The sequence below is a fragment of the Pinus tabuliformis genome, chromosome J (genome assembly GCF_031772625.1).
Source record: "Pinus tabuliformis cultivar Carrire ecotype Pingquan chromosome J, CPIR1, whole genome shotgun sequence".
Taxonomy (NCBI): Eukaryota; Viridiplantae; Streptophyta; class Pinopsida; order Pinales; family Pinaceae; genus Pinus; species Pinus tabuliformis.
In genome coordinates, this window is record NC_142295.1 from 515,080,237 (window position 1) to 515,090,764 (window position 10,528).

General features: G+C 37.3%; 1 protein-coding gene across 1 annotated transcript; it reads left to right on the plus strand.

The window, feature by feature from the left end:
• Positions 1 to 2,291: 2,291 nt before the first annotated feature.
• On the plus strand, positions 2,292 to 7,030 carry LOC149228019 (uncharacterized). Its single transcript, XM_089380651.1, has 6 exons — positions 2,292 to 2,440; positions 2,574 to 2,746; positions 2,987 to 3,950; positions 4,355 to 5,028; positions 5,212 to 6,816; positions 6,939 to 7,030. Exons 1-6 carry the CDS (start codon positions 2,292 to 2,294, stop codon positions 7,028 to 7,030), a joined length of 3,657 nt encoding a protein of 1,218 aa, XP_089236777.1.
• Positions 7,031 to 10,528: the final 3,498 nt, after the last annotated feature.

Genomic DNA, 10,528 nt, shown 5'->3' on the forward strand with positions numbered 1-10,528 from the left:
AAAATAAGGTTTAAAAATATTAAATAAATAAAGATTAATTTATTAAAATTATAATCAAAATTAAAATTAAAATTATAAGGTTTTAAATATTAAATAAATAAGATTAATTTATCAAAATTATAATCAAAATTAAAATTAAAATAAGGTTTCTTGCCGACCTGTGCTTTGTCTGTAATTTTCATCCCTCATGAGTATTTATTCCTCCATCTGGCTCTTCTTCTTTTATCATCTTTCTCTGATCATCTTTCTCTTTTTCCTGATGATGGATCCCATTTGGGATTCGAAACGTTGGTGTAAAAACTCTATTACTGTGGGTTCTCTGATAAAAAATTCAAATAATAAACAAATAATTAAAAAAATACAATAATTTCCTATCTATTTAGTAAAAAAAAAAGCTAAGTAAAATTTCATTTTCAAGTCATAAACGAAAATTGAAATATGATAATAAAATAAAAATATAAAAAATATGTATTTGAAAATAAAATATTATTACATTAAAATAAATAAAAAATCATATTTTTTATGCAATATAGTTAAAATTTATTAATATAATTTAATATTTTGATATAATTTATTAATAAATTTAATTTAATATAATTTAATATTTATATTATTTTTACATAATTTATTATTTTTTTATATATAAAAAAGTACTTGAAATTTATTAATCAATTTAATTTCCTATAATCTACTATTATTTTATCATTTCATTAAAAATTCAATATAATTTATTATTAATTAATTATTTAATTAAATTAAAATATTATTCCATATATTATATTAAAATTCGCTTTCCTCCATTAAATTTTTTTGCTAATAATAATCGACAAACAGGAGGGACAATAACTTTATAAATTATACTAAAATAATTAGTCAAAATGATATGAAAACCCCTCCATACTTTAAATATTTATAACCCTGCTTTATCCTCATCCCAAAATATTTGTAATCAAAAATTTGTTAAAAAAGTATTGGCCTTTTAATTTTTTTTAATTGTTAAAGAAATTATTGACCTTTCATTTTATTTTTTAATTGTTTAAAAATATTTGGAGTATGTTATGGTATATTTATGATCATTTTTTAAATTTACAACTCTCTGTTAGAGGCACAAAAGTTGACTAGTACTAATGACCATAACTCAATGCAAAAGCATATTTTTTTTATTTAATAAGAATTATATTTAGTAAAAATAATACTATTTTTGAGAGAACGCGCGCGCGATAGGGAATGCGTTCTGCTAGGTTTTCGACCAGCTGCCGCCGCCATGGCTGCTCCAGGGGGTGCGGAGCCCTCTCCCACCCCTCCGATTTCGCCTGCAGAAGCCTTCAAGAAGATCCTTACGCAGAGAGGGAAAAAACGAATGCAGCCTGAAGCTCCGAAGTTTATCAAAAAATTAGAAGAAATCCCAGAAATTGCTCTGCCAGAAGACCAGACAATCAAAATCGCCCTTGCCCTGGCTGACAGAGGTTTAGTAGGGCAGTTTATGGGACGATGGCCAACAACCAAATCGACTGATGAATGGGTGCAAAGAAACTGGAGACCCCTGCTCCCAAACAATGTAATCAGCTACTCGATTGGAAGGGGCTACTTCATCTTTGAATTCACTACCAAGGAAGACCGAGATTTGGTGTTCAGAAATGGCCCATATTTCATGGGAAACCAAGGTCTCTTTCTGAATAAATGGACACCCGACTTTGACCCCTCAGTCGATGTCCCAAAGGAGGTCCCTGTTTGGGTTCGGCTCCCCAATCTTCCAATACACTGCTGGAGCTACCAAGCACTGCAAAAGATAGGAAATGGACTGGGAAGATTCATCGACAAAGCTGATAACAAGGGCCAATACACCTGCGCCAGAATATGCGTGGAAGTGGATCTCAAAGCTGGGCTACCGGAAGCTATCAAGTTGATAGTGGGAGATTGGCATCACTACCAGAAGCTAGACTATGAGCAACTCCCATTTAAATGCAGGATCTGCCATGAACATGGCCATTTTCAACGAAACTGCCCTAAAGCACCATCAGGGGATAAAGAGGAAGAAGAAGGATGGAAGGAAATAAAAAAAGGAAAGGTAGTCTCAAAGCCAAATGAGAAGAAGTAGACAGAATCAAAGGGAAATCCCCAGCCCAACGACAAAACCAAACCAGTCTCAAATGAAGGCCCATCCACAGCTGAAAAGGGGGAGGCCTCAGAGAAACATGAAGAAACTGAAGGTCAGCCGAAGGAAAGGAAAGAATCCGAAGAAGAATCAAATCCCCAACTAACCAAGGCAGATCAAGGGGGAAAAGCAGGCGATGACGAACACATTAGTCTTGCCTCCGAATCAGGAGAAGAATCAGAAGAAAGAGAATCTGAATCAGACAGTTCTCAAATCTCTCCTATCAAAACATCCAGGGGCCGAAAATCCAAGAAGAAACAAAGAGAGGAGAAAACCTACATGGATGTTCTCCAAGGTTCCCAGAAAACCCTCAAGGGAATGATGAATACCAGATCCGGGCGCAAGAATAACAAGGCTCCAAAAGGAGCCACTCCCCCCCTCTCCAGTAAATAATGAAATACGTCTCCTGGAATTGCAGAGGATTAGGTAGCAGGCTGAAAGAAGAGGCCCTGAAAGACATTGTAAGGTTGCATATGCCTGAAATCCTTCTCATCCAGGAGACAAAGATGGAGGACTCTCTTCTCCTCCAATCCAGCAAAACATTCTGGCGCAAAGGCCCTGGAAGAGCTGTCAGTGCTAGAGGTGCCTCTGGTGGGATCGCCTCCTTCTGGGACAGCTCCAAATACGACTTGATTCAAGAAGAAAGTGGCCAGCACTGGATTTTCACTCAACTCCTTCACAAAGATTCTGGTCAACAAGTAAGTTTATTTAACCTTTATGCTCCAGTCTTGCCATCGGAGAAAAAAATTTGTTGGGACTCGCTCCAGTCCTTTCTTGTTTTGCACAATCCAGGAAATATCATTATTGCAGGGGATCTGAACGTTACTCTAGCTGCTGAAGAGAAAAAAGGTGGTTCACCTGTAAGGGACCCTGCCAGAGAATGGGTAGAAGACATCATGAACGATTGGGATTTGGAGGACATCAAACCTTCAGCCGGGAAATATACTTGGTCTAATAAAAGACTAGGTCCCAGCCATATAGCAGCTCGCTTGGACAGATTCCTTGTCCAAACCTCCTTCCTCACTAGTGGCCTAATGACCTCATCCAAAATTCTGCCCAACTGCACCTCTGACCACAAACCCATAAGTCTGGAACTCTCCGTGGATAGATATCTTGGACCCATTCCATTTAGATTTAGTCCGTTATGGATTCAGCAAGAGGGGTTCAATGAGGTGGTTGCTGAAGTCTGGAACCGGAAAATTCAGGGTTCCCCTTTCTTCGTGTGGGAAGAAAAATTGCGGGCTCTTAAGAGAAAGCTCAAGGAATGGGCAAAAGCTTTGAAAACTCCTGCTGCCAATCGAAAAGAGTCTATAGAAAATCTTGCTGCCCTCCAATCCTCAATGGAGAATTCAGATATTACTCGAAGTCTGCTCCAAAAAGAAGTTGAGTTACAAAAAGCCTTTCATAAAGCCAGTAGGGACGAAGAGGAGTATTGGAGACAGAAATCTAGAAACTTATGGTTACAAGCCGGCGACAAAAATACTAGTTTCTTCCACAAACATGCCGAAGCCCGAAAGCAATACAAAAATGTTTCAGAAATCCGATTCCAAGACACAGTGGTTAATGATTTTGAGGGCATAAAGAGAGCAGCATTCTCCTTTTTTAAAGATCTCTATTCAGCTCCTGATTACCAGCCTATAGATCCCCAAGCATATCCGTACAATCTGATCCCCTTCTGTGTGCAAGACCCCGTCAATAATATGCTGACTGCCCCGATCAGCATGGATGAGCTCAAGAAAGCTTTGGATTGCATGGACCCGGATAAAGCGCCAGGGCCTGATGGGTTCACTGCCAGGTTCTTTCAGTCTTGCTGGTCAATTATCAACAAAGACCTTCTGAGAATGGTAAGGAAATCCCAATTTTGTACTAAGATAGGAGGCAGCACCAATTCAGCCTTCCTGGCTTTGCTTCCGAAAGAAAAAGGAGCTTTTGAGTTCAGTAGATTCCGCCCCATTTCGTTGTGTAATACTAGCTATAAACTTATTACCAAAATAATATCCATGCGCCTCAAGAATATATTGCCGAACATCATACCGGAGAACCAAGGAGGCTTCATCAAAGGGAGAAAGATACTGGATAATATTGTACTGGTTCAAGAGGCAGTACATTCAAGTGTCCAGAGAAAAGAGAAAGGAATGGTAATAAAACTAGATCTGGCTAATGCCTTTGACAGGGTGCGGCATGACTTCCTGTTTGCAGTTATGACAAAAATGGGCTTTTCAACAAAATTCACAAATTGGGTGAAAGCCTGCATCGCCTCTCTTGGATCGCTCCGCTGGTAAATGGAAGATCAACTGAATTTTTTACAGCTTCAAGGGGATTAAGGCAAGGCTGTCCGCTGTCCCCGCTTCTCTATGCCATTCAAGCCTCAGTGTTGAGTTTCCAGCTCGACTACTGTCAGCAAATCCAAATTCTGCCAGGTCTCAGAATGGTGCAAAATGTCAAAGAAATAAACCATGCTCAATTTGCCGACGATACTCTGCTACTAGGTGGAGCGAGTATTATTTCGGCCAATTCTTTCAAAAAGGAACTGGACATCTATAAGGAAGCATCCGGCAGCAAGATTAACTACTCAAAAAGTACAATCTATGGCTGGAATTGCTCAGCTAAAAACCTTGCTGATATAGCTAGGCTTCTTGAAATGAAAATCTGTCAAGACTGGGATTCTTTCAAATATCTTGGGATCCCAATTTTCAGATCCATCCCCAAAGTTTCCCATTGGATGCCCCTTTTGGACAAGCTCAAACTCAGAATTAATGCCTGGGGAGCCTCCTGGCTGAACACTGCTGGGAAAATTATCCTTATAAAATCTGTCTTAACAAGCATGCCTCTGTTTCAGCATTCCATTCTCCTCGCCCCCAAAACCTTTCTCAGTAAAATGGATGGTATGCTGAGAAGATTTCTGTGGGAAGGGGGAAAAAACAACGAAAGAAGGCTTCATTTAGTAAATTGGGACACCATTAAGAAACCTTTCATAGAAGGAGGTCTGCAAATTAGAGACTCGGCTGCCCAAAATCTCGCTCTTGGCTCAAAAATATTGTGGAATATTGTGGCAGGAAAAATAAGCTGGAGCAAGAAAGTGCTGTGGAAGAAATACTTTCAAGGTCAACGATGGAGATGTCTTGATCTTCCTCCAAAAAATTCCAAAGGCTCCCCAATATCCAAACTTTGTATCGCTGCTCTGGACAACTTCAGCCTCAACCTCTACTGGATCCCAGGTAATGGGAAAAAAATAAGAATTTGGAATGATCAGATTCTTGGAGACCAGCCTCTTCATCATATAAAAGGCCTGGCAAATATTAAGCTATGGTTGCATTCCAACAACAAGGAAACTCTATGGGACATAACCAACTGGACGGAGGATGCTGAAAGAAGATGGGACAGCTGGAACCTCGGGGAGGTACCACACCATTTGCAATCTGAAGCTTCTTTACTGTTAGACAATCTGCAAGGGAAATCACCATTATCAGCAACAGCCAAGGATAAAAGAGGGTGGGGCTCCCATACTGGCTCCTACTCGGTAGCTGAAGGATACAAAAGTTTAATTGCTGTCCCGAATGTCCCTCCAGACCCAACGCAATGGAAATTCATATGGAACTTTCCTTCTCTCCCTAAAATAGACTTTTTCTGCTGGACACTTGCTCATAATAGTATTCTCACAGGAGACAATCTGAGAAAACGGGGAAAGGAAGGGCCCTCCAGATGTCCATTATGTATATCAGAGGAAGAAACAGCTGATCACCTGTTGCTGCTGTGCCCCTTTGCCAAGGCAGTCTGGAAAGGGGTCCTGAGTTCAAGGGCGGACAAGATTGAGCTACCAAGAAGTGTGCCATCCCTATTCTACGAGTGGGCCAAGCTTCCTCCAATCTGCACCAACAATAAAAACCTCCTTAGGACTGCTTGGATGTGGACCCCTAAATACATATGTTGGAAATTATGGCTGGAAAGGAACAACAGAATCTTCAGAGGAGAAATCTGCACTGTAAACAATGTTATATCCAAAATTAAAGCTTTATTGGGAGAGACTTTGGAAGCTAAGCCAACCCTAAGGAATGAAGTAAAGCTGGACAATGAGGAGGAGCTGTGGCTAAAAGAAATCGTTCCAAATAATCAACCCATCCCTACTATTCCAACCACTTGCCATGCTAAGTGGGAAATCCGTATGGAAGAACAGGAATTTCTAAAGTGGAGATCGGCACTAGATGACCATTGTCTTTTCTTCGACGGGGCCTCTAAAGGCAATCCAGGAGCTGCGGGTGGAGGTGGAGTGCTGCTGAAACCCGATGGGTCTACTTTTCTCAAGTACCATTGGGGTCTGGGAATCGAATCAAATAATAGAGCTGAGGCTCTAGCTTTGTGGCAGGGGCTGACTCTGGCTCTAAAACGGAACATTCAAACATTGACGGTCTTCGGAGACTCTCGACTCATCATTCAAGCAATGAATTCTCCTTCGAATCAGTGGCAGATTCATTTAGGCCGAATTCTAAAGAAAATAAGACCCATGCTGGCTAAGTTTCAGAAAATCTCCTTCTACCACATTATGAGGCAGCTTAATTCTCAAGCTGATTTTGAGCTCCAACCTTGGAGCTGCCAGAAGCCAAAGAACCCTATCAGTCAATTTGGAAGATTCTCTCTGCATCATCCCATAATCGGATTAACCAGTAATTCTGTTTTAACACAGAAAACCCAGAAATTTGCTTGCTGGAAATGGTGTTTCAGCAACACAGTTATTTTATCAGTTGCTGAAACTGGTGTTTCAGCAACGCCGCTCGTGGTGTTTCAGCAACGCAAAATTTTGACGTCAGGCTCTGTACATTCAATCGGACAGCTGCCCATTTTGCACGGCTCTTTCTGCTCCAGGGGGAATTGCTTTGACAAAATACTCAAGCTGATTTTGAAGCCAACCTTGGAGCTGCCAGAAGCCAAAGAACCCTATCAGTCAATTTGGAAGATTCTCTCTGCATCATCCCATAATCGGATTAACCAGTAATTCTGTTTTAACACAGAAAACCCAGAAATTTGCTTGCTGGAAATGGTGTTTCAGCAACACAGTTATTTTATCAGTTGCTGAAACTGGTGTTTCAGCAACGCCGATCGTGGTGTTTCAGCAATGCAAAATTTTGACGTCAGGCTCTGTACATTCAATCGGACAGCTGCCCATTTCGCACGGCTCTTTCTGCTCCAGGGGAAATTGCTTTGACAAAAATCAAGGCGTTGGAAGGTTAGAATGAAGACTAGAGATGGAAAACGATTTTCATACTCCCAAGTGGAAATAGCTCATATCCGATTAGCTCCTCTGGCAACAGAGTTAGAGGAAGGCTCCAGAAAGGCATACTCAGGTTGTCAGAATCAGCTGGTAACATCAAGGTAAAGAACCATCCGGCAGAGATACAGCGTTGCTTCTCCAAAAGACGACCCTGAATCAAAGATTGATCATGGATTCGTGGACTTCATGAACTCAGAGAGAAATGAAATTGAGAAACTCAATCCAATGTAAATGCAAGCGGCAGCTGTTTTGCCGCCTTTTAAATAAAAATCTAACCGTTAAAGTCAAAAAAAAAAAAAAAATAATACTATTTTTTTTTAAATTAGTAAATTTATATAAGATATATCATATGTAGTATAAAGGATTCAATGATTCATAAATTATATAACATGAATCGACTTAATAAAGTGAATAAAATCTCCATCATTTAATAAACTGAATAAGATCTTCATCATTTAAAATGACACTTTTAATTTTTTTTTTTTCTTTTATACTGTAATATTTAAAAGAGGTTATTTTTTAAATCGACCAACTAGGGTCATGTATTCATATTATTAAACTTCATCATAATATTCAAAGGAGAAATAAAATATGCAACTAATGATACAAAATGTGCACAGATGCATAAACGCATTATTATTGTAATAACTATTAGTTGAATATGTGGAAGTTGGGTTCATATATTGTTATAATAACTATATAATAAACTTTGGTGAATGATAGTTTTCATTTTTTTATTTTTATTTTGTTTACCATAATTGTGATGATGTGTAATTGTTTTATATTAGATATATTATAATTGAATATGATGATTAATATTTATTAAAATTAATATGGTTTATCGAATTATAAAAAATAAAAGATTAAAGGAATTTTTAAATATTTTATTTATATATTTAAAAAGAAATGAAAGAAGCATTCTCAAGTTAAGAAGGTTGGTATTGTAACAAATATTTTGAAAATAGAAGGAATGTGAGTATAAGATGGATAATCTAAGAGAAAGTGTTTCATTTTTAACCCTCTTAATATCATACAAGTGACAAACTCTTTCATCCCCTCACATTTTGGGAACCAACCAACACCCAACTTCATTATGAAGCTCATGAGAATTAGTTCTTATTTTAGCAATGGGCATTTTCTTCTTAACATTAATCAAGACATATAATTTTGGATTTCTAGATTTGGGTTGATCACCTCCCTATAATATCTTTGTTTCCTTTTTCCTTTTAACTCTTTCTCGCCCCACAACTTCTCCTTAAATTTGGAAGTAATAATATTTTTAATATTATCCTTATTTTGCATTATGATTTCCTCCTTTATCCCCCTATGTTCTAGCAAGACTAGGCATCCTTATGCCATCCTCGCTTGAGCTTAAGGTGAGGTTTTTGGTTAGAGTTAGAAGCAATTTTGGGAAGCCTCTTGGTTTCCATGTTGTATAACTTATTCTTATACATGATATACCTAGTCATAGATATGATTTCAATGGGGGAGAGGCTAGCTTCAATAAGGAGGATAGGGTAGGCAAATTTCTTTTAATCTTGAGGTTGTAGGTTATAAACTTCTTTTGGATATGCTCAATCTTCCTCCACGACTCTCTAGATATATTGCAACTCTAAACCTCACAACCATAGAAAATAACAAGGGTGACAAGAGTCTCAAAGATGAGCTTTCGTTTAATCACATATCCAAAGATATGTCAGCTTACCATGTTTTTAAGCCCATAGTAAGCTTTCCATCCTGCATTTATCCTTTTCTCAATGTTAGAATTCCAATTGAGTTTATGATGGTGAAAAGTATAAAATTATGGAGAAAAAGTATAAATATTTATGGAAATTGAAATCACATTTTATTTGATCTAATGATTGTGTATATTTTTAGTTGATAAAGGGCATAGTTGTGCAAAATATTTTTTGATATTCACAAAGTTCATATTACACCTAAAATGAAATAAATTATGTAGCATGTTGAATGCCATGGTCACTTTAAGAGCTAGTTTGAATAGGCTACACCCATAGCAATTGAGATTTTTCACCTAGTGAAGAGTATAAAGACAAGCTTGGAGTAATTTAAAGCATGTTGGGGGAGAAGTTTCAATATTTGACATGGAACTCAACAAATTCCTCTTCTAAGAACTTTATAAATGGTGGAATTTTCCATACATTTTAAGAAGCTCAATGAGAGTAAGGTTATGTTGCATGATATAAGCTAGATATTTTTAATCGTGCTTGCTTCAATTCACCTCATTGTGCCTTGTGAATGATTGTGCTACCAAAATTTTCCATCTATTATTAATATCACAACATGCTCCTCAAACTATAATGAGAAAATCCTAAATAGAATAAAACAACAACCATCTTCAAAAGAGAAACCAAAATAGGTCACGAAGATGCTAGGTTATGAATTTTAAATCATCTAAAAAAAGAGAAGGAAAATATAGTGACATACACAATTTCAAGGAGAGAAAAATACATTTATGCCTTACCTTCTATTGTATCAATTTTACAAGTTGATTGGATAACAAAAGTAAGGATAAAAGGAAACATGACCATAATATAAGTAAACTCAATTAATAATTAAAACAAAACCCTAGAACATCATGTAAACTTGTATCAAAGAATGATTCGCTTTGTTATAAGGATAACTTATATTCATGTTATAATTCCTAGCTCAAACAAAAGGTCCTTGTAGAACTATACACTTTACGTACAATGAAATATTCATTATGTTTGGAAACTTATCATGGGACAAAGAATATTTTTTGGAAGGGTCTTAAAATTGATATTCAAAATTTTTTGGTGGAGTGTTTGGTTTTCCAACAAAGAAAAGTATATATGATCAAGACCATAGGTCTTTGAGAACTAATATCCATGTCAAGTGAGAACGTTGAAGAGGTATCAATGGAATTTACTATGAGTCTACCAAAGTCCAAAGCAAAGACTACCATCACGGTAGTGGTGGATAGTCTCATAAACTATAGCCATTTATGTGCACTTTATCACCATTTTACATTGAGTATAGTAGCCATAGTATTCACAGAAATAATTAAGAAGCTACATGGAAACCCCAAGATGATTTTGAATGATAGTAAATCACTTTTCGTTTCTTTT